The sequence below is a fragment of the Myripristis murdjan genome, chromosome 22, assembly GCF_902150065.1.
Source record: "Myripristis murdjan chromosome 22, fMyrMur1.1, whole genome shotgun sequence".
NCBI classification, from domain to species: domain Eukaryota; kingdom Metazoa; phylum Chordata; class Actinopteri; order Holocentriformes; family Holocentridae; genus Myripristis; species Myripristis murdjan.
In genome coordinates this window covers 11,557,549-11,585,415 of record NC_044001.1, presented here as the reverse complement: position 1 = coordinate 11,585,415, position 27,867 = coordinate 11,557,549, and the positions used below count along the sequence as shown (strand labels likewise).

The 27,867-nt window shown below is 41.3% G+C and overlaps 4 protein-coding genes and 1 long non-coding RNA gene across 5 annotated transcripts; 1 reads left to right on the top strand and 4 right to left on the bottom strand.

Moving 5' to 3' along the window:
* The first annotated feature begins 659 nt into the window (after positions 1-659).
* Positions 660-2,554, top strand: odf3l2a (outer dense fiber of sperm tails 3-like 2a). The gene is made up of 5 exons (XM_030044569.1): positions 660-708; positions 1,054-1,164; positions 1,559-1,672; positions 1,909-2,050; positions 2,209-2,554. Exons 1-5 carry the CDS (start codon positions 660-662, stop codon positions 2,552-2,554), a joined length of 762 nt encoding a protein of 253 aa, XP_029900429.1.
* A 363-nt stretch (positions 2,555-2,917) lies between these two features.
* ebi3 (Epstein-Barr virus induced 3) lies at positions 2,918-5,684 on the bottom strand. The gene is made up of 6 exons (XM_030044570.1): positions 5,548-5,684; positions 5,052-5,166; positions 4,783-4,882; positions 4,287-4,404; positions 3,704-3,867; positions 2,918-3,078 (listed from the first exon to the last, which is right to left on the bottom strand). Exons 1-6 carry the CDS (start codon positions 5,651-5,653, stop codon positions 2,932-2,934), a joined length of 750 nt encoding a protein of 249 aa, XP_029900430.1. The 5' UTR covers positions 5,654-5,684; the 3' UTR covers positions 2,918-2,931.
* A 510-nt stretch (positions 5,685-6,194) lies between these two features.
* LOC115354263 (rab GTPase-activating protein 1-like) lies at positions 6,195-12,024 on the bottom strand. The gene is made up of 8 exons (XM_030044568.1): positions 11,403-12,024; positions 10,189-10,269; positions 9,571-9,681; positions 8,494-8,598; positions 8,288-8,371; positions 8,100-8,171; positions 7,561-7,824; positions 6,195-6,793 (listed from the first exon to the last, which is right to left on the bottom strand). The coding sequence occupies exons 1-8, from the start codon at positions 11,514-11,516 to the stop codon at positions 6,563-6,565; spliced, it is 1,062 nt and encodes a 353-aa protein (XP_029900428.1). The 5' UTR covers positions 11,517-12,024; the 3' UTR covers positions 6,195-6,562.
* Positions 12,025-15,255: 3,231 nt separating this feature from the next.
* LOC115354543 (protein FAM163A-like) lies at positions 15,256-16,343 on the bottom strand. Its single transcript, XM_030044943.1, has 2 exons — positions 16,251-16,343; positions 15,256-15,633 (listed from the first exon to the last, which is right to left on the bottom strand). Exons 1-2 carry the CDS (start codon positions 16,341-16,343, stop codon positions 15,256-15,258), a joined length of 471 nt encoding a protein of 156 aa, XP_029900803.1.
* A 6,260-nt stretch (positions 16,344-22,603) lies between these two features.
* LOC115354544 (uncharacterized) lies at positions 22,604-23,878 on the bottom strand. The gene is made up of 3 exons (XR_003927781.1): positions 23,640-23,878; positions 22,853-22,906; positions 22,604-22,698 (listed from the first exon to the last, which is right to left on the bottom strand). It is a non-coding gene; the product is annotated as an uncharacterized LOC115354544 (long non-coding RNA).
* Positions 23,879-27,867: the final 3,989 nt, after the last annotated feature.

Below are 27,867 nucleotides of genomic sequence, written 5' to 3'. Positions count from 1 at the left end.
TACTGAATGGCACTGATGCCGTTAGTTACTCCATTCATACTGTAGCTGAGTGGTTCACTGTGTACACAACACAAGTAGTTCATAAGTAGTAACCTAAAGCCTTGGGCTAGGATGACAAATCAGCTACATTACATGTTACACTGACAAGATTGATGTTTCCATGATCACTTGAGAACACTGTCTACTATGTACAGCTGTACCACTGAAACCCATGTTATGTCAACAAAGCACTTTACTTCAATCTACATGCAAACCATGATTAAATTTCATAGTCATCTTCAATGCCAGTGCCATTCCTTATGTTTGATCTGAAATGATCTTTCTTTTATGACCCCAACATCTCCTCTTCAGAGCCTTTGTATGCATCTCTGAGTGCAATTGTTTGGTAAAGTCTGCAACCGTGCCTTGGGAGCAATGGTGTGAAAATCTTTTGTCCTGAGCAGACCTTTAGATGAGGAGGTGAGGAGCAGGTTTGGCCGTACCCAGAGCCTTGGTCAGGATAAGGTTTCTTCTCCTTGTGATCATGTATAATTCAGTCCAGGAGGCTGTGGTTTATTTGGAGAGAGCTACACAAGAGAAGGATGTGTCCAAAGTGACAGAGGACCTGAAGAGGAAGACGAAGAGGAAGGAAAAGAAGTAAGAAAAAGGGTTGACAGGTTATGGAGGAAGTGGCTAAGAAACGCCCGATAATCGCTGGTAGAGAGAGAGGTTAGTTTAAGAAATCTGCGTGTGTATGTGTGTGTGGACACTTTCATGCATGACTGTATTATGGTTGGATTAGGTTTGCTCTTTAATCTCTAACAGCCTTATACAGTCACTCCTCTATACATGTTTGTATTTCTACTTTGTGTGGAGACCAATTCGAAACAAGCAGAGAAAGAATGTTAAAATGCATAACCATAGAAAAAGTAAAGGAACGCCATATGGAAATCATAAGAGGATATAGTGTACAGCCAAGGAATGGTGGACTTGCTGTGATGCTCGGAATTGAATTTTTTTTTTTTTTTTTTTGCATCATCTTCATTTTTATCACCATCCTCCTTTCACTGCTAGGGCCGGGCCCTGGCCGCTACGCTCTGCCCCCTACAGTGGGCTACATCAACCATGATGTCACTAAGCCTAGTAGCCCTGCCTACTCCTTCCACAGCCGCATGAGTAGTGCCAGTGAGTTCTCACCAACACATCAACACATCACATTTTATGTGACACCCGCAGGGATTTAAACCAAATCATCTGTTCAGCTGTAAATCTGCCAGCAGCCTACATAGTGAGAATTCTTTCAAGCCAATGGGTGCTCTGTGTTGGCATGACAAAGACGCTGCATATTTAATCTTCAGTATGTTCTGTGCATTGTATTCATATGTATGTTCTATTCTTTGGTGCTGCAATGACCCAGTTTCCCACAGGGATTGTTAAAGTTTCATCCTCTTATCTTACCTTAGCTTATCTGTTGTGTTAAACACATTTCTGCACTTAGTTCACTCCATTTATTGGTTATGAGATCAAAGCTCGTCTTGGACTGGTCCACTGTGTTTCTAGTGCATTCTGTTTTCTGTAGTGGTGTCTGTGGACTCGAGCCCTGGACCGCGGTACCATGTTGATGCCAAGGTCACCCGATTTGGCCGGGGCGAAACCCCGTCCTACTCCATGGGGGGCAGAGGAAGGCGTACAGGTGAGACTCTTAACTCAGAAGTGATCATACTCCACAGAACAGACTTTTGACAATTTTGTGTTATGCACCTTTAATACTTAAAACAAACCAAAATACAATTTTTGTTAAAATCACTTTAACTGGGATCTGTGACTAAATGAAAGTTAACTTGGGAGTCTAGAACATGAAAAAAAATTGAAACCCCATGGAGTGCAGTGCATTCTCACTTTCCAACCAGTTTATATTTGTACCCGTAGCGGAGCTGTTCCAGACTCCCGGGCCTGGTGCCTACAGCCCAGAGAAGGCTCCTCCTCAAAACTCTCACCGCAGGCCGCCATGCTACACAATCGGTGCCCGCACCCGATACCGCTCTGTAGATGCTGTACCAGCACCCAACAGGTGAAGGCAAGGAGCGATGCTGATTTAGTCAAAGAGAGATTTCCTGTTGCTTCTCAATTTGTATCAGCAACTTCCTTGAAAGGCTAACTGAAAAATATAGGACTAAAGCCTGACCTTTGAAGTCATCCTAAATATTGTTATTTTTGCCACCCCACCAGCTACAATCTCCCTAATCTGCTGGGTGGCCACGTTCCCAACAAGCCCTCTAGTGCCAGCTACAGCTTCTCAGGACGGAGGAAAGTCGGGTCGCCCTCTGAGGATCTTTCCATGACCCCTGGACCAGGACGATACAGAACAACCAACCCAGACATCTACCAGCATCGTCAGCCTTCCTTCACCATGCAGAGCCGGACTAAGAGACCAGTTTATGCCTCTGTCATTCCTGGACCGGGCACCCACAGCCCAGAGAAGGTCCACCTACACCTGCCCAAGCCCCCGTCCTTCACTTTGGGTATCAGGCACTCTGAGTTTGTCACCCCACTAGTGGTGAATGTGATTGACTGACCATTCTGTGTGTGTTGTGAATGAAATTTGTATTTGATTTTTCACATCATTGAGGATTGTAGTAAATGAAAATGTCATAGCTGCCACACAATGTAATAGCTTGTCAAAAGGTGAAATACAATAAGGAGAAAAATAGCAATAAAAATGTACAGATACACTTACGAATGGATTCATTTAAGTCTTGTCTGTACATTTATTCCTTTATAAATAAAACAAAACATCAATAACTCTTGTTTACATTGTTTGTGCAGTTAACGTAACAAGGACACAACCAGACAAAACAAAGTGAAAAGACTCCTGCAGCTTTTCCTCACTTTTTGTTCATTTCACATTTAAAAGGAGAGGGGGGGAAATGAGCAGCGTGGGAGATGAAGTCTCTAGGATTTTGGCATGGTGATTTTTACAGGTGAGCTCCAGTTGCTGCACTCTCCCAGACCCAGCAGTTCCAGAGCGCACACCTGGACCAGGTATGTCCTCCCTGGGGTCAACCCCAGCTCTATCCTGGTGCGTTCAAACGGACCCAGCTGGAGAAAGAAATGTGAAAATGAAAAAAAAAAAAAAAGTGTTAAGCCCTCAAGCATCAACCCACACCATCCCAGAACTACAACGTTTCCATGAGCGGACAAAAATCTCTCCAGTCAACACAGATCAACTATAAAAAACTGAAAGTCACAGATAAATCTCTTATTAACACTGGGAAAACACAATGGCCATTGAATGTTATCTTTTTCTCAAAATGTTACAGAACCTGTGATATGAGGTTATGTGCGATGCTTTCGATTAAATTAAAATAACGTGTTGCACACACACACTGTAGTGCCACTCAAAAGCCTTGCTTTGATTTTGACATTAATTACTCAATGTCAAAGTCAAAGTCATGTTATCACTTGAAAGGGGAAGGGGAACCACAAAGGGAGGGAATTTTCAAAACTTTCAAAAGGAAATCCCTTTCGGTTTGTCTGTAGAGTTCTGTTTATTTTGACTGTACACATGCATGTGCATGTTTATACAATATGAAATGACAAGGCTACTGTATGATCAATTTAACTACGTTGCCGTCCTATGGGCCTGCAGATTTTGCAAATTTTGCAAAATGCAAATTTTGGGAGTTAAAGTACACTGTGTTATGAGTAAACAGTTTATTCTTACATGCATAGACTGAGGGGTGCCCCTGTTTTCCCACTGGTACTGGATCTGATACTTTAGGGGAAAGATGTCAAGGTTAGACCACGTAGGGGGAGGGGACCATACCACCATCAACTTCCTGGAACTGCGAGGGGAAACCCGCACATCTATAGGAGGATCTGGTTTCACTATAGAAGAAGAGTGAGAGAGCAAGAGGAAGAGAGAGTGAGAGAGAAAGAGAAAGAGAGAAAGAGAAAGAGAGAAAGAGAGAGAGAGAGACATGAGGATTAGTTTCACACCTATTTGTAAAATTCAAACAATTATTTTTTAGCTTTTACGAGTACCTAAATGTCCATATTGAATTTCTCTGCCTATACAGTAATCACTGGGTAAATGAGTGAGAATGCCACAATAGCACTGTTACATAGGCTTTATATATACAGCAATATCTTTCAGTGGTTCAAAATCAATGGTGATCTGCAAGTATAGAATGTATTGTCAGATAAAGCCAGGATCTGTAATTTATATTGATATTTATACAGATGTTCAAACACACCATGTATCACTTTCTATATATTTTTAGATTATATATAATTCTAGTTCTCACCAATATCCTCCAACATAAAACTTGTTAAGTGGGAGCTGCTCCCCACAGGGTTGACTGCTGTGATGTTGATGATGTAGTCAGTGAGAAGCTTCAGGTCCCCCAGGTGGCAGTGCCAGAGCTGAAATTAGAAAAAATATTCTGTGTAATGCCAGGTAATACAACAATTGTATGTAAAATATAATGTGTAAACATGACACAAGATTTCAGTGGACTGCAGATGATATCTGTCTCTATTGGGAAACCTCTTTGGCAACTGAGGAAAATTTGCTGATTTTTGCACTGACAACAGTGTATTTCGGGAATCTCACTGACGCATCTCCCAGGCTGATGAGTCATTTTTGCAATTACACAGCAATGTCTGCTGTCTATTGCAGCATTCATGCAAACTGTAACTGAAACAGAAACTGTATTTTTTTTTTTTTTTTTTTTACATTTACAGGATCTTTTGCTGTAACAGCAAGCAGAACATTACTGTAAATGGAAAAAGTGCTTGTACCTGCCCAGAGGAGTTTGAGGATCCTGAGCTCAGAGCAGAGGATGAAGACCCAGGGGGGATGAGATGGCACTGCTTGGTCGCTGACTGTGTATGTCTCTCACTAAAACACACACACACACACACACACACACACACACACACACACACACACACATATAAATAAGTCATTACTTTGAAATGACACTTTACAGGCTGAATCTATATTACTAGAAGCGATCAGTGTTGCAGGTGAGTATCCAAGTCAATTTTTCCCCCCATCTAAGGTTTACCTGTAGGTGGCGATGTACTGTGTTGGTGGGGACTGTGATGTCTCAGGCCAGGAGCAGAGAGTTTGGTTAGGATAACCAGCACACCAACACTGCACTGCAGGTATGGCGGGAAGATCTGATGGAATAAATTACACTGTCACATACTGTTTATGCTCTAACACATGCTGTAACGGTCCATTGCTGGAATTATCAATACTGACAACATTGACACTGAATTCAAAAAATCATTATACCACTACATCCAATAATTGGCTCAATAATAGTTTGTACGGTACTGTATATTGGAAAAAATAAGACTGCCTCCACTGAGGGTTGGTAGAAAAACATGTGCACAGTGCAATGATTTTTACAGTATATTGCTGCAGCACAGGGTTATTATGATCTCAGTCAGTTTCCATTTGATTGTGATTTATCGTCTTTTCAAAATTGTGATAATGACAGAACACATTCCAACAAGAAACAGGAGACATTCAGGTTCATTTAGGTTCATACTCACTATTTGATGCTGTCGCTGCCTTCAGCAGGTCCAGTGCGTTGTGTCCAGGGATACAACTGAGGAGAGTCAGCGTGACAAAGAGACTAGACCAGGCCATATCAGCCATCGCTTCAGTGTGTCAAAGTGGGAAATCTGAAGTCAAACAGTGTTGTGTAGTTGCTTGAGTGCAGTTGTTTGAGCTGCAGTAGAGCTGTATGTATAGTCTGTCCTCACTTATGCAAGACAAACTCCAGGCAAGGCAAATAAGTTCTCTTTTCTTCTCTTTTCTTCTCTTCTCTTCTCTTCTCTTCTCTTCTCTTCTCTTTGATTCTCTTGTGCTCTACTCCATTGTATGTGTCAAAGTTCACAGACAATAAACATCAACAATAAACCACCTTGACACCTCGCCAGACTGAGATCTCTGAATGTCTATGCAATGGCTGATCAGCGCTTTAAACGCAGACGTAGTCAAACTGAAAGAGGAACCTGTAGTGCATCACAGTACCACAGGAAAATCCAATCAGAAGAAAAAAAATTTAACTTTCCTCGTGTTCATCACCCTTTTTTTTAATCACACATAGAAACCTGAATTCCCATGACTCACAAACATCAAACAACACAGAATTTCAAAACTCACAGTTGGGATTAAAACAATTTATTTGCTGCAATATTGTATTTACATGCATTTACAACACATTACACACACTACAAATGGTAGATGGACTGCGTATGAAAAGTAAGCACACCATCAAGTCACCAGTAAAACAGTTATGAGCTTTAAGAGTAAAACTGGTTTCAGTACAATGGAAATCGGCTTTACATTACACTTTTACTGTGTGACTGCCCTCTAGTGCACAAAATAAGGAATAGCAGCTATACACATATTTTTAACATAACTTTATAACATTTTTCAGTAGACAGATCTGATGTTCATTCCTTCCTTAACAGATGAACAATCTGCATTTATGTATTTAATGCCTATTAAGGCAGCCATGACAATATCAGATCAGTGCCTGTGTAAAGTCAGCCTGAGATATCAGACGTTTCCTCCACTGTCTCTGTGAGCCCACGATAGTCTCTTGGTACTCCATCCAGAGAGGGGGCCGCTCTGGAGGGTCCAGCCCGTCATGGGAGCTCCATTTTTGTGTATGTTAATAGTGTGTAGACCCCCACTGGACGTCCGCAGGGAAGTGAAAGCCTTGCTGAACCAGCTGTTCTTGGCTGCCTGGAGATCACTGGCCAGAATCCCCCTCTGGTGCTCCAGTTCCTGTATGTGGAGAACACAGGCATATGTGAGACGCATGGCAGAAAAAAAAAAAAAAAAACATGAACTTAACCTCATGAAAGTTTTGTTTCAACTCATATTCCCGCAACAGAAGAAAAGCTTGTGCAGGGACTTCCAACATGTCTGGGTCAGTTTCACTAAACTTATTTCTGTTTTGGAATCACTTATCCCATGACTCACCCATCCAAAATTATTGCGATAACTCTGTTATTTTAGTATAGTTTTGTGATCTGACCTAGGTGGGTGGCTTCCAAAAGTCTGTGTGATATTGTATTTCTATACTTGTGAAGACAAAATGATTTTAAATCTAAAATGAGAGCATTTTGCCAGCCCTCCATTTTTCAAGAGGCTAATTTAGAATGGGGGTTTGAGTTTAGGGTTAGATTTAGGATTGGGTTTAGTTTAGATAAGGAAACAGGTCAGGCATGTGTTTGATAGGGTCAAAGTCAACGTTAGGGTTCAGGCAAGGGATGTAGTAAATGGAAAATCCTCACAGGTATAGTAATACTAATCTGACTGTTGCATCTGCATGCCTGTAAACATCAGTGAGTGTTTGTGTGACAGAGCTGTATTAAGTTGTTTTGACTTAGATATCAAATGCTTGGCTTACAAAAGTGTGTGAGTACATGTGTGTATGTCTCTAAATTTATGCTCCAGTATAGCACTGAGCGCATATATGCAAGTGTTCATGCATATATGATCTTGTGTGGATGCATACATGTATATTTCTGTGCATGTGACAGTCTGACCTGGATTTTGCACTTGGCCTCCACCATCTGGAGTTTGGTCTGAGCCAGCTCCCGTTCCAGCTGCCTGACCTCGGCGCCGAGCGACTCCCTCTCCCGATCCCTCCTCTGGTTTGCCTCTCTGGGACCTGCAACGTGCTCATCCTGTCTTGGTCCAGTGGTTCCATAACCCTCTGCTGGTGCTGTCCCTGCAGACTCATGCACTGTGCTGGATCGTTCCTCCGGCTCTACAACATGCCAACAGCGGGAGCAAGCCTTCACTGCACTCTGCAACATGGCAAGAGAGGGAAAAACACAGAACGTGACAAAGAGAAAGAGACAAATGATTACAAGGGGTAATATTTTAGAAGACTGAATTGTCCTCAAGGATTTATTTCAGGGAGCTTTTTCTATCTGTAAATTGATAAATAGATTTGTAGAACACATTTTAAACAAGAGCTTGCAAATGTTGTGTTGAGGATGAGGTGTAAGGATAAGGTGAGGGGAGTGATGACAATAGGAGGGATGGCGGTAGAGCTCCACAGCACGAGTGCCATTCTCACCTTGAGCGCCTCTAGCTCCTCTCTGTGGGCGGCCTGCTGTCTCTCCAGACGGCTCGTCAGCTGAGAGCAGATCTGAGAGAAAGAGTATATATTGAAGTCCTTTTAGTGGATTTTTAGATTTTGATGTTTTAGACAAGATTTAGACCTACATTTTTTTTTTCCTGATGTCCATCACATTGTCATTGTACCTGTTTGTAGTCTGCAATGATGCCCGATGACCTCTTGACTTCCTGTCCAGCTTTCTCCAGCTCCCTCCGAAACACTTCCTTCAACTGGCAGCAGAATAAAACAGAATGGATCCTTTACTCGTGACTGTCTACGATAACATGTTAACCTATAATATAATGATGGTGAAGTGTTCATGTAGAATGAAGAATTCATGTAATGATGTTACCATTGCAGCCTCCTCCTCCTTGCCTCTCTTCTCCTCCTCTGTGGCCTGGAGACGATGTCTGGTCTGCAAAAGCTCTTTCGTCAGTTCGTCCACTCGGTCCTCTGCCTGAAACACACCAGCCGTCAGCCTCAGGGCGTGTACAGCAGCAGATGTTGCTGCATTCAGGTAATATGCTGCAGGGCTTTTTCTTGGTGAGGTAGAAAAGCCTCTCAAACTACCTGGATCTGACCCTAAAACTCTCCACTGAAATCAACACAAGTGGCATTGTTTTTAGGCCCATTTGGCCCATCTTTAAAAATATAGGGCTGTAGCGGTTCATTTTCTTTGTGGTTCAGTTTGTGGCTGTGTTTTTAGGATCCATTTTTATCACAGTTTGGCCTTTAAAAACATTGCACTGACTCATAATTTAACCTCTTTTTTTATTTATTTAAAAATTTACCCGTCAGTAAAAATCAACAGACAAACTCATGGGCAAAAGAATCACAATTCACCACCAGGGTGGGAAATTAGTACCAGCCACCAGCTAAATGTGAAAGTGGCTGATTATAGACACAAAATAATAATTTACTACTGAGTGGCTGGTGAATTTGAATATCTATCTTTAGATGTTCACATTTTTTCCCACCCTGTTCACCATACTGCTTAGAAAAAAAAAAGACTACAAAATCACAGTTTTCTGTTTTGGTACTGTTTTGGCCCTTGAGTGTCCTTAAGGTCCTTATGTTTTAAGGTTTTTAGTGTTAGGTTTTGGTGTTTTACTTTTATGCTATTTTTATGTTCCTATATTTATTTAGTTATATGATAGTGATTTTATGTTATCTCTACTACATTCTGGTGTTACTGTGTTATTTTATTCTTTTTTTTTTTTTTTTTTTTACTGGACTGTACTTTGGTCAGTCTGACTGCTTGTAAATGTGCTTTAAAAGTAAACTTGACTTGACTTTATACTGGCATCGACTAAAAAATTGTGTGTATTAGTTAAGAGCTTTCAACCTAAACCAGACGTGGATCATTTGAGTGATGGGAGTTACATTTTCTTATTAAGGTATAGCACCAAATTAAAGCCAGTATTAGCACCTGGTCCAGGGCGTTCCTCAAGGCAATCTTGCTGGTGACCAGCTTGTTTGCCAGGTTGTCATTCTCCTGCTCCAGAAGCAAGCTGGCCTGCTGAAGCTGCCGGTTCTCCCGCTGCATAGAACAAGTCAGAGGAGGCAGGAGTACACCAAATGTTAGAGAGGGTTAGTGGGAGGTTGCTGGTTTGAATTCCCTGACTGGCTTTAAAAATCTTGAGCAGTAAGTTCAGGAGAATGAGAAACTGTCCCACTGCTCCCAACAAAAGTCCATCAGCTCAAAAGATGGTGCACTGGGCAGCTTCCAGATGTGAATGTATGCAACTGTATGAGTGTACAGTAGGATGTTAAAAAAAAAAAAGCCAAGGTGCTCAATCAACTCTCTCAACATAAATATAGGCTAAAAAAAAAAAAAAAAAAAAAAACAGTCAATCTTGGAAAGAGAGAGGAGAATGGAACTTGAACCACACTAAGTTATTGCTTCTAAGATTGAGGTTAAGATTGGAGAGGAATGGGTATTGAGACTGACGTACAAAGACACAAAGTGGGCTCTGTTTTTTATCAGTGGGAGAACGTTGGGCTTAAAAGTATCAAATGTTTTCGGAGAAAGTTAAATATTTCTGACCTGGTATTTGTCTAAGGGGTCCTCTTCTCCTTCCAGTGCTTTAAGTTGGCTTTCCCTCAATTTCGGTCTCTTTGTTGGAACCTGAGGGGAGAGAGTCAGAGCCAATTTATTACAATAATATCAACAAATGTCATATTTGACTGAGCCAAAGTGAGTTATCTCCTCCAAACAGATATGCTGCCAGATATAATGTGAGCGAGACAAATCAAGAACAGACCTAAAAGGAGATCAAGATAGGGATAAGAGCAAGATAAGATGGAGTATGAGTATATGAAGAAATGCCACTCTGTAATGCATAAAAGGGCATGAAAGAACTTCACTTCTGAGGGCTGAAAGAAAGAGAATTCTCACACACATCCTCAAAAACCCAAACTGAATCATCAGCATTTATTTCCTTTTATGTGAAATCACAAATCTGTCATGCTCAGCAGTTTTGTGTTACAGCATGAGGATTGTTATGCTCATGCTTGTCACTGCGAGTCAATACTGAAAATATTATACATTTACAATACTTGTCACATGTTACATGTCCCTGGTGCTATTGAACTATACTGGTCACATCCAGGTTTCTGAACCTTTGAGTCTACATTTTATTTAAATTGTGCTGATCAATCCAAGTGTTACCGCAACCTCAACGCACCTCTTGTTTGTTTGGCTGCAGTTGTAAACAGACGTGTGTAGTTCCAACTTTGGTGTGTGCAATTTTTTCACTAGCATTGACAGAATGCTTGAGCCTTTGCAGCTCTGCACTATTAGCACTGCTAGGTAGCCAACATGAAAACTGGTCACTTTGTACAAACAAATCAATCCAGTCCAATCCAGAATCACTTCTTGCTGTTTTTATCTGTTGTTTTTATCTGTGATAGCACGTAAGGATCTCATTAGCTTACTTGCACTTTCATCTTGTACTTTATGTGTTCCTGTTGTCCCTGCGCCACGTGCATCAGTGCACGCTGAGGTGCCTAAGTTGTTCATACGTCTCAACACCAGTGTCACCAAAACAAAGACTGCACAATTTATTAATTGGTAAATGAACAAAACTTGATTCTATTTCTGGTTGTTATTCTGAAAAAGTATCTAGATTCGAGCAATGACTTTGGATCTTGGCAGTATTTACTTCATGACTGCAGCTCAGTTGTTGATCTTAGTTGCCGTGCTGTCATAGCAGAGCAATCTTGTCTACTTAAACTGATCCATGAAACAGTGAATCTTACTGTGGATGCAGGTGCAGGTGATTCTGCAACCAGACAGGCCAGGATCTCTTCCTCGCTCATCTGGTCCACAGTGTGAGCGTCATACGCCATCGTGATGGACACCTCCTCCATCATCTTGCCCAGGTATACAGCCACTAGGGCTGGCCCACACACACTCACAGTCACAGTCAAAGTCACAGTTCAAGTGGTCTCAGTTGGCAAAGTTTCCAAAGGTGAACTCCAGTCAGTTACAGAGAGTAGATGTGTTGACTAAACAGTCATTCATAAAAACAAGTTTAAAAAAAGATATCCACTCGTACACTGTTTCTCCTGTATGGAGACTGACTCCAGGAAGTGCAGACGGCACCAGCTGATGTAAATAAAATCTCAGGAGTGGATCAGAGCTGGAACAGATTTGTTTTTACTTGCAGTGATGCAGGTGAAGCTCGTAAAAACAAGTAATCCAGCATGTGAGTGCATCAGGATAGAGCTCAAGATACGGGAACAAAGTCCAGCGGTCGAAACACAAGGAAACTGTAAAGACACAGCTATGGTCCAAAGGTAGGCAGCTGAATAACACACACAGATATTTCAACAGATAGACAAAGTTTAGATATCCTTACACTCTCTAACACGTAACAAGGAGCAGGCAGCCCTACATACATGCAGTGTCAGGTTAGGAGTGTGTGTTACAGGTATTTATAACCTGTATGGCCAACAGGTTTAACAGGGTGTATGTGAGACCTGAGTGAGTGTGTGTTATGGTTAGAATGAACCTAGACACACCCACTACAGTGCTCGCCTTTCTTAACAGTGTTACTTAATTGTCTCCTCTCTATTGTCTCTCTCTCTCTCTCTCACACACACACACACACACACACACACACCTCACACCTCTCTGAAACCTCACCAAGTCATCTACCTGATCTCTTTTAGAGTTCAAATTTACCACCTGCATAATTTTGTGTCTACAAGCATCAGTTCATACGATGAAATACTTTAAATTTCCCCTTATGTAGCTTTGAAGCTGGGATAACAACTATTTTTTCACACATTGAACAACAATGTCACACGCACATTCTGTTCCTGCAGGTTGCAACACTTCATTGACGCTCCATCACAAATGAAAAAAAAAAAAAACCTCATGAAATGTTCAAATTGTTTTACAGCCACATCATTACATCAAATCGAAAATATCTAGACGTCTTGTGCATCATTTTATTTTATACACATTTCCCTGTAAGCCAGAAGGCTATATTTGGGATCTTTGGAAACCATGAGATCTCTACTAGGATTTAAATTAAAGTTCTGTGGGGTTTGTCATGAGAAACCCACCAAAGGGACCCGCAGAGGTCTATAACACTGAATTATCATCCGTTCTTATCTATTCCCTTTGCTCATTGTCTCACACTTACAGTAAATGACACTGTTGTTTGCACAGATAGTGAGCAAACTTTGTAATTCTGCCCGAGGTCTGAAGAACACCCTGTACGTACATATTGTTGATATATTTGAAAAGGGGAAGAGCGGTGTGGTATTTGTGATGTCACCCCAGGGTCTTGGCATGAAGATTTTTTTTGTCAGTCTATTATTGTTGCCGGCAGCAGGCCTGACAGGAGCGCTAACTGGTCCAGCAGGTACTGCAATGGAATACCACAGCATGAATGTGGAATAACAAAGGAGATTCAGCAAATTGGGTGGGCCTAACACTCTCTTTATCCCCATATTCTCACTCTAATTAGCCCATCACATGCAGTTTCTCTTTACTTTTCCCACAGTCTGTCATCTTTCACTGCTCTCGTCCCCCATGCAGTCTTCTTTAGAGGTGACACTGTAACGGTTTCCCGGTGATTTCTCCAAGTTTCAGTTCCCTTTCTTTGAATTCTCGAGCATATTTCATTTCGTTTCTGTCTTTTTCCCCTTCAGTTTTTATTTGTCTAGCTTTCTGTGGTGCATGAACACTAACGGCAAGTCAGCATTTCAACTTTTTTTTTTTTTTTTTTTTTACATAAGGGATCTGTCAAGCGCAAAATCTGACTTGTACGTCTTGTGTAACTGGCTTTATCATGCATTCAAATGAAAAGAGAAAGAAAAACAAAAGCCCAGGCAGATATAAATGTTTATTCCTCCTCAAAAAGGAACATTACTGTATGTGTAACATGGTGGATATTTCTCATTGGTTTAAAATACACTCTATCAGGGTATTCCACGTATTCTAATTCAGTACAAGGCTCTGAAAAATACAATTTTCAAAACAACAACAAAAAAAGTGAGCTTAGAAAAAAGAAGGAGGTCAAACGTCTAGTCTGATACATCTAGGTGCTTTTTGTGGTGATTTGCAAAACGATTGATCGTCACAGAACTGGTGCGCACTAAACTAAATCCCTTTCACCAAACTACAGGGGAACATGTGGAGTGACATTACATTGGCTATCGGGCAGTGAACACCAGTACCGAGTGGACATCTAAATGAACATAGGAATAGATATACATACATAATTTACCACATACTTCTTAACAAAGAACCCCAGAACAAGGGGATGTGAGGTGAGGAAGGACATGTGATGATGATACTCAGAGTACAATGGAGATAGTGATGTGTGAAAATATACCAAATAAATATACACCTTTTATCTGTCTCTGTACTATAGTCTTCTATCAGTAATACACAACATCATTATGTCAACACCCTGTTTCATGTTGGACATTTTTAGCTTAATTTAAGGACAGTGTTGTGGTACCAAAGTATCATTTCCATGCTCTTTTCTTTCTCTGTTGTACTATAAACACACACAGGTACAAAGAGAGAAATTAAGATTGAGGAAAGACCGAAGAGGATGGAAAACTCATTTGGCACAAACTCCCCAGAAAACACACTTAAAACCCTGATGTCTCTCACTAACACGACAATACTCCGTAACGATGAATAGATTCAGGCATATACTGTGGAATAACACTGCATCATCATAGCTACACTGTACCAGATATCATGGCTTATAGATACAAAACTTAGCCTACAAGATCAATAAAGTATGTTACACAACCCCAGCTTCTCCATTCCTGCTGTACCTCAGACTACATCCAGACCAAGGTTACTCATAGTCTAAGGAAGCGTTCTTTCCTGCCATCTATCTGAATCTGTAAACATTATAAAGTTAAGTAAATCAGACAACTTATATGGAAGACACTTACTGCAGAACGGACCTGCTTTCAGTGGTCTAGTTCTATTCTGGTTTACCGGAAGTGGAGAGACAAGGAAACAAAATTCACCATCTAGGCAACTGCACTTTTTCACCAAACACATAAAATGCGAAAACATCTGCAATTTCTCGCTTACGCCTCATCTCATCGCTTTGAAAGAGACCAACTGATTCCGTTCGGTAGAGTTTGTACTTGGCGAACGACAACACCTAGTAGAAAAACTGTTAGCCCTCATGTACGTTATAATTTAAGGGTCCCAGGCTAGCATTCAACCCGTTTTCTTCATGCTTAGCGGGGAGAATGATGCAGGAGCAAATAACAGAAGCTACAGGGTGTGAGTGAAGTGTGTCAACAAAACTAAAGTTAGAGTTGTGTATTATCCCTGCCTAATCTGATACAGCTCTACACCCTGTTCCCTGCAGCTCCCGAGGGGTCGGTCTGTGGATTTGCTCCCTATTGGTGGGCTCAATTTATTTATGGGCCACTGCTTTGGGACAGTTATGCAGAAACATAATGCACCACCTCGATGCACATAATATTCATGTTCAAATTCAGTCACAAGCAAAAAGGCGTGAGCCAGATGTGTATATGTCAGGTGCATGGCAATCAGGAGTGTGTTGATGTGTGTGCTTGAGTATGTATCTTCACTGCGCAGGAGTGGGTCAGGGGGGGATCAGACCTGGGTGCTGTAGGGGCGCGGTGGGGGAGGGAACATGTCCGTGGGACTGTAATAATTCAGAGGGGAGGGTCCCTGCGGGTTGACAGACAGGGGGAGAGAAACAGATGGGTTCTCGTAGTAGGTATGGAAGCCCAGCCGCTCCCCTCCGTTATGTATGTCATCACTGAGTCCAGAGCGGAGGTAGTACGGCGAGCAGGTGGGACAGTGGTTGTGAAGGGGGCCGGCATCCAGCTGATCCAGCGAGACGGGGGTGACCGCCGTGCCGTCCAGGGCGAGGGCACTGCACGCGTTGCAGGCGAAGTGAGCGTGGGCGTCCCCTCCGACCACGGAGCCCACGTCCACCTCAGAATCATTCTTCTTACAGCAGTAGTACTGGAGGGGGAGGATGAGGAAGAAACAAGGTGAGAAAAAGGTGCAGGGGTGGCCTTTCAGTTAGCAGTTTCCACTTTGCGTCGGAGTGCAATCTATTCACTTAGATAGTTTCTGTGTTATTTGATGAGGTTCCAAGCCTGCACAGTTATCCGCAAAATACGGATAACTGTATCAACCCGCCACCAAAAGCGTGCCAGTGTTCTTTGGCAGGAAATAGTTCCCAGATTGTGCCGTGTCATTGTTTTCAGCAGGAGCTTTTGCTGTTGTGTTTGCCACATGTATATTTTTGAGGTTCTACAAAGCTACCCCCATCCAGCCCCACTGTGTTGCGGTGCAGCAGACAGGGAAGGTCAAAGCATACTGGAAACCTCACCAAATCACACAGAATCTATGTGGATGGATAGACTGCATTTGTTTTCTGTATTCTGGGTGAACTGTTCCATCAAACACTGACAAAAAATAGATGTTAAAAAAGACTGCCATGACCTGAAATAAAAGGAAAATTGAGTGTCTTGGAGAAAAAACTGAAACTGAACTAAATTTATACTGCCTTCAAATAAAACCTGTAAAACTAAACTAAAATAACATAAAGACACACACAAGAGAAATATTTTTACCTGGAGTCTACAGTAACAGAGCACTGCTACAATGCACAGCAGTATCACCCCGGCGAGAATTCCTCCGGTTATAACAACAGTTCCCGCTGACATTCGACCAGCTCTCCATCAAACCCTTCAGTGAGAGCACGCGGAAGAGGGAAAGACAGATGAAGAGGGGAGAGGGAGAAAAGGGAGAGTGACAGACATCTACATCAAAGCAGCTACATCAGAATCCTTGTGAAGATGAAGCTAAACTTTGCTGCAGAATTTTCAGAGTACTTACGTTCAACAAAGGTTTCTATGACACCTGCGAAGACAAGCAATTGAGCTTGAATTAACAAGAGTTGCCATCATGATGTATAATACAGATAAATATGCAAAAATGTAGGATTATGTTAAAGTTATTGTCTCAGTGCTCTGGTCACAATTAACATTAGCTATTGGCATTTGTATGGGAGAGAAATCACAGATTCTCCCTATAGTCCAGTAATTTTAGGCCAAAATTGGGATGAATTAAAAGGTTACTATATATATAGTAACCTATTAATTCACTGTTATATAGTAACCTTTTAATTCAAGGTTACTATATATATAGTAACCTTATAATTCACTGTTTAAATATCTGTTCTGGCATTTATTCCTTATATTCCTCATTAGCGCATATCAAATCAGATAATGTGTGATATGCATGTGTAAACAGAATAATTCAAAGAACTTGTAATTGACTTTTTTCTTGTCTTTGTGTGTGTAATCAACTTGTGAATTTTTATAGTGATATCTGAAAGTAAAATTTTGAACACCTTTCCCCTGTGTGTTAAAAAGGGTGTTTTTTGGTAGGTGATTTTCAAAACTTTCCACCAATGGGATTTCTTGGGACTTTTTTTTCCCTCACTCAGGACAAACTGAAGATACAAAATCAGTTGATTTTTTTTCTCTTGCAATTTGTCCTAGGTTTTTTCATAGAATGACTGGACTACTATTATACATTTGAATATATTATCAATTTATCAGACTTTAGTAACTCTTTAGTCTCTTTAGTAACTGATAGCCATGTTAATATATAACACAGCTGTTTTCCAATCAAAGAACCGGGTAGTTTTACATCTCATAGTTAATTTTTTGTGACCAGTGTTACTTCCAGAGGCTTTCAGCTTAGAGAAAATACTTCCCCAGCCATAGGGGGCCGTTAGATCTGACATCTGAGCTCTGCCACAGCGATAGAGACTTACATTAGAAGACAGCAGGAGATGGAGAGATGGAGGAGTGAGAGAAGGTGGAGGATCATGACAGGTCTGCGGGGCGCTGCTCTCTAAACCTCCTCTCACCGGAACTCCTGCAGGAGGAGAAAGAGGACAGGACTTTGGTAATGTCAAGAGGAAAAGCTTAGCGTGAGAGAAATATTATCAGCAGACAGCACCTGCTCACTCACATGGCCTGGATGATAAGATCTGAAAATCTAGGAGTCAATTGCATATTCATAACATACTGTAAGTTTTGAGGGGTCATTTATGGAGTGCCACTGAATTTCTACACTTCTTCCAGTTTAAATGGGAAAGTAGACACTTCATCCACAGGATGTAGACGAGGACAAATTAAAATGCTGAATGCAGCAGCACTTACTGTCTGCACTAACCATATGGTCAGTACGCTATGCATACATATGCACTTCAGTTTCAGGATATAAATTTGTACATGCAAATCTTGTATAATATAGGTTCTCTGATTAATTTCACCATCACTAAATGTTGCATAAGTAATTTATCATCATATGAACTCCTGGATAGCATTTTGCTGCTAACTGATAATTCAAAATCATAATTAAGATTTTTTTCTCCTGCTAAACAGAAATCCATGCACCTGAATGTAGTGATGGTGTAATGGGAACTGGTTATTAATACATAGCACACACATGACCAATACTGGTTTCCTGCTATAGGTACAAAGAAAGACAAGATATATATACCCACACATTATTGTCTGCCTTCTCTCTAAGGGCAGATCACACCATGGGGGGCTCTGCCTCCTTTCAGCATTTGCACTGCATTGCAGGTTCATTGATTTAGATGAAGTTAAACAGGCGTTGATAAAGTAGCTTTCGCAAAATGTTCTGTGTGTCTGTTTTAACTTAGTTGGAGCACTGAGGTGAGATGGGGGAGGTTTAACCTATCAGGACAATTTAGATAGCATCTAATAAACTGTCTGATACAGAAAATATATTAAATTTACATTTTTGAATGAATACTTCTGGCTGCCTGCTGCACCTAATAAACAATGCCCATGACTACATAATAGTTAATTTAAATATGAATACACTGAATACGCATATACAGGTAAATGAAATGCACAGTTTTTGGATTTGGTTAAGGTGTAACTCATGTAAACTCTACATCCTGGGTTTATATCTGACCCTGGACCTTTGTTGCATGCCATCTTTACATTTCTCTCTGCTTTGAAATTTCTAATGAGGAAAAAAGCACAAAAAAGAAAAAGGCCAAAACAAACAAGCTGTCCTTCTTTTAGTAAATGCTGTTTTACAAATGTATGCCAAGTACTATGTTTAAGATATTATTTTGCATCAAGGCTACAAGCGTGTGACTCCTCTCTTCCACATTTATGACAAGTGTTGTGCCAGCCATAACCACGAGGGCCCTTACTGATCCTAATTCATGCTTAAATAAGTAGCACTACTATACTATACCATCTACTCACATAGAATCAGAAAACTTGACACTTGAATGCGCCTGAATCCTCTGCCGTATCTAAATCTGTACTACAATCACCAAACACGGAGAGGAGAGAGAAACAGAGAGAGTGAGTAAGGGAGGCGGAGAGAGGAGTGAGAAAGGGGGAAAGTGAGGGAAGTGAGGGACAAAAAGAAAAATAATGTGTGTGTGTGTGTGTGTGTGTGTGTGTGTGTGTGTGTGTGTGTGTGTGTGTGTGTGTGTGTGTGTGTTCGTTCAAATGTGCATGCTAGGCTCCCTACGGCTCCCTCTGTGCAGCAACTCCATTGCGTCATGGCACTAAATTATATACACCATGGGCCAGGATAATGCTGTTAAAAGCAATGTGAAGTCTCTCTTGCTCCCTGCTCTTCTCTCTCTCTCCATCTCATCTCTCTCTATCTCCCTCGCTCGTTTCTGTTCCAGCTCTACGCCTACTTATGCTTCTTGCTTTTTCCCACCCTCCCTTTATCTCCCATTCACTCTTTCGCCCGCTTCCTGCTCCCTTAACACACAGTGCATCTCCCCCCCTTCTCCCTCTGCTCTAGCAATGCAACGCACCAAGCTGTAATGGCATGATAACACCTATATGTTACATTATTGGGGCAAACACATGGGACGCCAACACATTTGCTAAGAAATCTTCAGATTACTACCTGGACTGATGTATTTCAGCATAGGCAAGGTAATACAATCTATCTAGAACTGAGCTGAGCGATTAATTAAAATACTATCAAAATAACAACATGGCTGAGTGCAATTTCCAAATCACTTGAGCAGAAATTTTTTGATAACAGTACAATGACAAAATACCACATAATAACAAATGACATACTGTGGTGTTCCAGAGATGACCCAGCTTAAAAAAAAACATGTTTTACAGACCCCAGTAAAAAAGCACACCATTTTATTAGTTTTTTCAGTGAAAATTAAAATTATTATGCAAGACTATGCGTTGCCACAAAATGATCACAGCCGAAATATCTTTCAAAATAACTGCAACCAGATTTTTTTTTTTTTTTTTTTAGCCCAAATTGACAACTAAAAAAACGGAACTTTGAGTAAAGTGTGACCAAATTATACTATAAAGCAGAGTGAGGTAATACCTCAGGTTAGGGAGTTTCCAACAGACCAGAGAGGCAAAGACGCAAAGTGACAGAAGCTGGGAGACTCCACTCTAACCCTGTCAGAATATCTTAACAAACACAGTTCATGTATGACTCGCAGTGGTTCAGAGCTGTCTGATTCAACTGGGAGGCACACACACACACAAATCAATGCATGCACAGGCGCACACAAGCAACACGCATACACACGCTCACAGCAACCCCTAGATTTAACTGTGGCCTAAAAGGAACCTTCCTTCCCACATAAGGGATCAGGCAAAAATCCCATTAATTATTTACTTAGAGAAATGACGGAGACCAAGAGGGATGATTCAATCTCAGGGGAGCCAGCGGACATCTGATTTACACAATAGAGAGCTTCCTTCGAGGCATTAAGCGCCGGACTCCTAGTTCACTGGCTGACTCCTGTCATATGTGTCAGGTGTGCCTCAGTGACAGTAAGCCAAGGATCCAGTCCTCAGCTTGACAAGAGATGGGCTGAGGAGGAATGTGTATCTGCAGGGATTGTTGAGGTAGTGCAAAGGCATTGTGATGCTGGTGATGTTGGTATCTGTGTGTGTGTGAGAGAGAAAGAGAGAGAGGGAGAGAGAGAAAGAGAGTCCTCAGCTTGAGGAAAGCTGACTTTAACTGGGCTCTGTCAGCAATACTGTCCATCACTCTCAGTTACAGCAGTGTGCAGATCAATGCGTTTGCTCTCTTACTTGCTCTCTCTCTCCCTCTCTCGCTGGTCATTACACCTTCATCATGCTACCACGACAGCATTTTGTTTTAGACTTACATGAAGTGTGTGTGAGAAATGTTAGGAGAGAGGTTTAGCAGCTCTGCCTGGAGAACTATATTTAGTAGTTTGTCTTCTCTCGACCTGGTTGAAAAGCAGTGGACGAGAAGCAGCTGAGAGAGAGAGGTGTCACATTTTAATTCGCTTTCTCTGTGGGAAATGAAACAAACCTAACACTTGGCCACACATGCGAACGCACACAAACACACAAGTGGAACTTGCATAGGCATGCACACGCAGTGTGTAGGGACATATGTGTGCGTACATTACCTGGCATGTGTGCACATGCATACACACCTTCATAATGCACGCTGTGTAGACATACACACACACTTACACGCCCATTCGCAAACAGCCCTGACAGAATATTGGACAGGAAAAACACTGACTGCACCTTATGACGGGATGATGTGATGATTTGTTTTTGAAATCAGGAACTTCCACATTACATATATTATAATATATATTACATGGCATGTTTTTCTTATTTTCTGAATAACCCTATCCTACACCCTATTAAACACTTTAAAATAAGGAAAACACATGACTACAAGTCTGAATAAGCCTGAATAACAAGTAAAACAAAATGTTGTGTGGGTTGTATGGATACCAATACAAATCCCTATTTCCTTATAATTTCCACAACTGTATTGATAGTGACTGATATGATTGGAGGTTCTTGGGCCTCTCGATATTTTTCAGTGGTTTTAAGTGGCAGATTTAGCTCTTCATATTTCTCGATGTACTGCTGTTGAGCGAATTGAGTGTGGCCTGCGTGCACTGAGGTGTTTCCTTTGATTTTTGTCTTCAGGAGTACTCTATTATGAGCCCTTGTTTAAAAAGAAGACTTTGATAAAATAAGATATTACATGAATGCATTTGAATTCCTTTGAAGAAAAGTACAAAGACAAGAAAAGAGACAAAATGAAAAGAAACCAAAAGTAAAGGAAAGATAGCTGATGGGTAAACGAGATAGAAGAAACCTTATAGAAAAAAGGGGGGTGGGGGGGGCAGTACCTGAGAGGATCCTGGATATATCCATTCTTAAATAATGATATGAATATTTCGGTGAGGTGGTCTCTACCTTTGCACTAGAAATCACGGTGAGCCCTGCAATTTTAAAGCCCAGGGGCTTCAATTATTCAAATATCATTCCTTTAACAATATTTTTCCATCACAGGGCGATTTAGCCAGGTAGTAAAATCCGGACTTTCTCCCTCCGCTGCCTCTGAAAGCACTCATCTCAGCGTGTGAGGAGAGGAACACATCCACATCTAGGACAGAGACACTTCCAGAGCAGGGGGGAACAATGGCAGCAAGCAGCAGAAAAGAGGAGGAAAAGTGGACTGTTTGATTTTCAGATAGTCTAAATGGAATCCAGCCACCTCTTTTATCCATATCACTGATAATGCATTTACCTACTCTAATCATTTTTGTGTTGTCTGGAGGAGTTATGATATGTAATAATCACCTCAGCGTTTTTTTATTTTGACCGTTTATGGTCCAACATAAAGGATGGAGGGACGTTTGATTAAAGACTGAGCATTACTGCTTTCTGGATGATGATTAAGAGAAGGAAATCAATACAATCCAAATAACTTCTGAAGCCAGTTGAAGACAGGAGTGATGAAGCAGAAATTAAAAGTACGCTTTGCACAATCGACAGGGCTGATTTAGGTGAGAGCCTTTAGACTCAACTGACAAAAACATGGACATTTGCACCAATGCAATTCACCTTGAGCAGGAACCCCAGGGTGCAGAACACAGATCAGCTACACCACATGAACAACATGTCCTTATCCACCTTTTGGGCAATGGTTTATACTTGGGTCCTTTATTACCTGTATTGGGACAAATACATGTGTGTATGAGAAAGAAGAGGAGTCTCTGTAAGAGGCGTCGAAGGACACACACACAAAAGACTGCCCACATATATTGTTAATAAGTATGCATATGCAGTGTTCGTGCATGTATACACACATACACACACTTTACCTGTGGAAGTCACCATCTGGGGGATAGCATCCTGGACTGTGCTGCAAAGCCCCCCTGGGAAAAAAAAAAGATAGACATGACATCAATTATTACCATGATGTCAGAAGACGCCTCAGGGCCCGGAGTGTGACACAGTCAGAGTCTGCCAGCCTTCCTCTCATAGTCAGGAAAAGGCGCAGGAAGTGAGGGGAAAAAACCTCATCAAGTCAGCCAGATCATTTACGCCACAAATTCATTCATTCATTCATTTACTTGCCAATTCATTCCGTCACATATGCTTTTATTCACCTCGTCACTCACACATTAACAAAGAGAGTGACATAAACACACACAAAAAAATGGCATTGCACTGGCAGGCTCTCTTCTGTGGTTTCTCCCTCAGTATTCAAACCTTGGAGGAGAAAGCTCAACCGTGTGAGTTTGTCCACCTTTGTGGGCTGACATAATATAGCATAGATTCAATTTATATATAATAATAACTACTATCAAACTGTTTCAAGTTGCATGAGGACTTTTTTTTTTTTTTTTAAGAAAACAACATAAATTAATACTTTTTTGAAAATACAGCACATTTTTTTGTTTGCAGTGTTGGTTGCCATATCGCTGGAGGAAATAGTTTATTCATCTTTTAATTTACAAGGAAATCTCTGATTAGGCTTCTCCCCTGTAACCTCATGCATACTGAGTGGCCAAAAGCGGGGAAACTAATGCGACAAGTAGCACAGAGGCAAATGAAAACTCGCAAACCCATCATGCCTGGAAAAAATGACTAAATTTCCCTGCTTACCTCTTGGACTGAAGGAAATTCCGACGGCTTGTTTGAGAAACCTTGTTTGTTTTGTTGTCACTCCGGTGGCGTACTCTGCTCCACTGTAAAGCCCGGTGCGGAGATGCTTTTCTCCCCCTGGTCATTAAAGACACCTGGAGCCCCCCTCTGCTCGCTCTACAACGGGAACCATCATGTCATTATCCGCTGTCGGTTATCCCCTCTTTCCCCCCGTTCACTCACAACCAGGTGGCCTGTGGGAAATCTCATGGCATCTTCCTCTGCGAAGCGCTGGGGACGGAGACGCGGCAGTCCGACTGGTGAGTGTCATTGCTCGGCATGGCTCCGTCCTCAGTGCGGCTCCCGGGGGAGTTTGGCAGCCTCTGCCGCTGGTCCCGATGGGGCGGGGTGAGGCGCAACAGTGTCAGCTAGACGCCATGTGATATCTCTTACCGAGGATGAGGGGGTGAGGGAGGTGGGGTAGGGAGAGGGGTGCCGCCCCGACGTGAAACGGTTAAAACGGGTGCATCACGTCACCCAGTAAGGTCGTAATCCGGTCAGGAGTTTTTTGAGGGATCCTACTGACAGACAGACAGACAGAACATGACCTCCTTAGTGGTGATTTAAAGAAGGAAATACTTGCTCCTAAATTGACTTAAAAAGTATCAACAATCAGCGAGTCCAAAGTATAGCCTACACCCATCTTTTTTTTCTCATACAGGGATCTTATAAAAGGTGATTATCATTTGCACATTAAATAATGGAGCCAAAGGCCACAGAACCTGGTGAGAAATCCTAAATCAGCAATTAAGTGTCCCTCAGGTTGTCACATGAGGTGACAATGAGAGAGTGAATTATTCTAAGATTGGCTGTTTCTCTCTCTCTCTCTCTCTCTCTCTCTCTCTCTCTCTCTCTCTCTCTCTCTCTCTCTCTCTCTCTCTCTCTCTCTCTCTCCTCACCTGCAGTCTGGACAGAAATCTGAACTCTTAGCTTGGAGTCCCTGTGATGAAGCCTTCACCAGATGGGAGTCAGGCAGTGATTTAAAACATCTCTACTTTTAAGGGGTCCTTGACATAGAAAAAAAAAGATTGGGACCCCCTTCCCTTGACATCTAGGAATCATGTATTAGCGTATTAAAGGAAATGAGGGCAGCAGAGTTTTATATGGGATGGTTTTCGGATCGCTGTAACCCAAGTATGTCTGCAAGCCGCTGTCCGTGGTGCTGAAACTCAGAGTCATGATGGGGAAAAGGGAAAACAGCAGCTGTTTTAGCCACAATATCATTTTTTTTTTACTTCAGATAAAAGTGACAAAAAGATTTGACATAAAATCTTGTTATACTACATTCCATTCTCAATATAACATAGTCTTCATGTCAACAAGCTTCCTCTCCCTGTGGACACACAAGAGGAAACTGCACACTCCCAGTACAAACTTCAGTGGACTACTTACTAATGAGAAGTTTATTTATATGATACAGTAGCAGCTATACCATGTAAATACCCTTTGTATGTCATCACTATTAGCTGCTATAGTGTAAATATCATGTAAACATGATCATTATTATTAGCTACTTTAATGTAAATGAACTTCTAATTAGTAAATCAGTCCATGAAGTGTTTATAGAGAGACTACTGATGTGTGACCACTATTGACCAGCATTTCCATTTCTGGATGTGTATGGGTTTTCTTATATTATTTATTATTGCATATTACTGCATTGTTATTTTATGTTATTCTCTGTTATTCCCATTACAATCCCCCCTCAAGTTGCTGCAGCCAACCATCTTGAGCCCTTTCAGCAAACAAGGTCCATCTTGATCCTAATATCCATATAATGATGAGATTTATCCTGGTTATGGGTGTTTAAGTGTAATCCTGATCTAACAATAGACTAATTTTTTTAACATTTCTCCCTCTGTCTCTGTCTGTCTGGCCAGGCTAAGCTAGCTTTGTGGTGGGGGACTGATGAAGACAGGCCAGCGGGGAGGGGTAAGATTACTACTCAAATTGAATAGAGGAGTCGACACTTTACAGCAGCTTAGGCGATACACTCCACTGCACTGATTAATTTAAAACCAGCACAATGCTTTTCGCAGCACTAAACACACACATACACACACACACAAGTGCGCAAGCCACAAGCGTAAACCTGCCCAACCCCTCTCTTTAACGCTGTCTTTTCCTCCATTTACCTCTGCCAGCCCCTCTCTCCTTTGCATGCACACACGCACACACACACACACACACACACACACACAAAACCACCCAGCATGGCTCCTGCCTCACGACTTGAGTTCATTATTGCCTTGGCAGGGTTCCTTGGATGAAATTAGAATGACAACAGGAATGACACAGAGTGTAGGAGTGGAAAGTTTACACAGGGTGAAGTCAAGAGTGTGTGTGTGTATGTGTGTGTGTGTTCGTTGAACAAATATAATCCTCTCTGATTCATAGGCAAGCTTGTCTGTATGCATTTGTGATGCACTTCCTTGTTGCTTATGTACTTGTTCTGAGAAATGGAGATAGAGAGCGAATGAGACAGAAAGGCTCTGACAGTAGAACACAACATTACCACAACTCTCGGGGACAAAGTCACAAAGCCTTTCTTACAAGGACCACCAGTTAGTGTTGACAACACAGGGTAAGTTCTTATGAGAAGTCGGCTGCTGGCAATACTAGTTGTGACACCAGTTACATCCCCCTATAGCAGAATTATGAGCCTCTAGGCTTCCTGGTGCTGAGATACTACCACTCTCTATTTTGGATACAGGAAGTGGGTCCTCAATTCAAAGTGCAAAGGTAAATTTTATTTTGCCTAGTAATATAGGAAACAAAGACCGTTATAAGGAATACTTAAGCCAGGCTTGCTCCATCTTAGCAAGTCATTTAGTCTCATATTCGGTGTTAAAATCTTTTTTTTTTTTTTTTTTTTTTTTTTTTTTAATTCTAGTGAAAACAAATTTGCCAGTGAGATAATTAATGGGATAATTTACACTCTGCCTGGTTTGAGGTGAAACTGCATCAGAAAGATGGGATCCCACTGTTTTGCTTGTCAAAAAAAAAAAAAAAAAAGAGAGAGAGATGGAGATTTTTTTAAACTGCACTTTTTTAATTTATTTATGAAGTAAATGTAACTATTCAATGGTAAAAAGTGTACACCAGGCATTGTCATGCAACTTTGATCTATAAATCTATATATTAATCTGAGGAAATGAGACAGAAAAAAGAGAAACTTTTGAAAAGTACATCACCTCCCCTCTGACTTCACAATCACACAATGCCAGAAATAAGTGGTAAATAAGTGGCCCATCATTTTGACCTTTATTCTGAAGCCGATTTCCTCACTAGAAATATGAAATTAGAGCATTTTTGAAAGTAGAATGTATTCAGAATACCCCACTATAACCTAAAGATGAACTATGAATAATACATTTAATTAAATCTTTTTTTTTTTTAAATAGCGCCTGACAAAAATGGTTTCTGTGATAAAGTGATGTGTGCGTTTACACTTTATATAGCTGCAGTACATCTTTTTATTCTTGTAAGACAACGCATACTCTGACATTTAAAAATAAATCAGATTTAATAAACAGTGCCTTCATGGGAGGTGCTGGAAAGTGCTGGAGCGCAGAGTACGAAGTGGGTTTCCAGTTGCTTTATCCTTCTGGAGGCTCTCCTTCTTGAAGAAAGGTCCAAATATCCCATGACACACAGCTCAGGCCTTGTTTGACAGCCGTATAAGAGGATTGAAGCTATTTTGATGGCAAACAGTGGCCCCATTTCTTAGAGAGCACTTGATATTTATATATTGTTAGGTGTTTATTTTGTCCATCACGATATGTGTCTGTTTAATATGCATAAGCTATGTTTGCCAACGGTTCAGATGCCACCATTAAATAGCGTATAGAGTATAGAGTATCTGTATTCTCCATAGAGGAGATTAAGCCAGCTGATCAGCCAGGGAGCTAGAGGGCAGAGATCACATTCAAACAACCTGAAATTTAATTAGGCCTTTTTGGCATTCCTATGAATAGTATGCATACTATCATGGATGTTTACACCCCAAACCTTGCCAATTAAACTCCAGATTGTGTCATTAAGGGGGTGTATCATGTCACCTCTCCTTTTAAAAGAGGACAAGCTGCTTTGCCATCCACACCAGAGGCAACAGAGGTATCATTGTATGTGTGAGTTAAGCTACTGCAGTGTAAGAGTTGGAGACTTCCCTGTGGGCATGTTAGTCAAT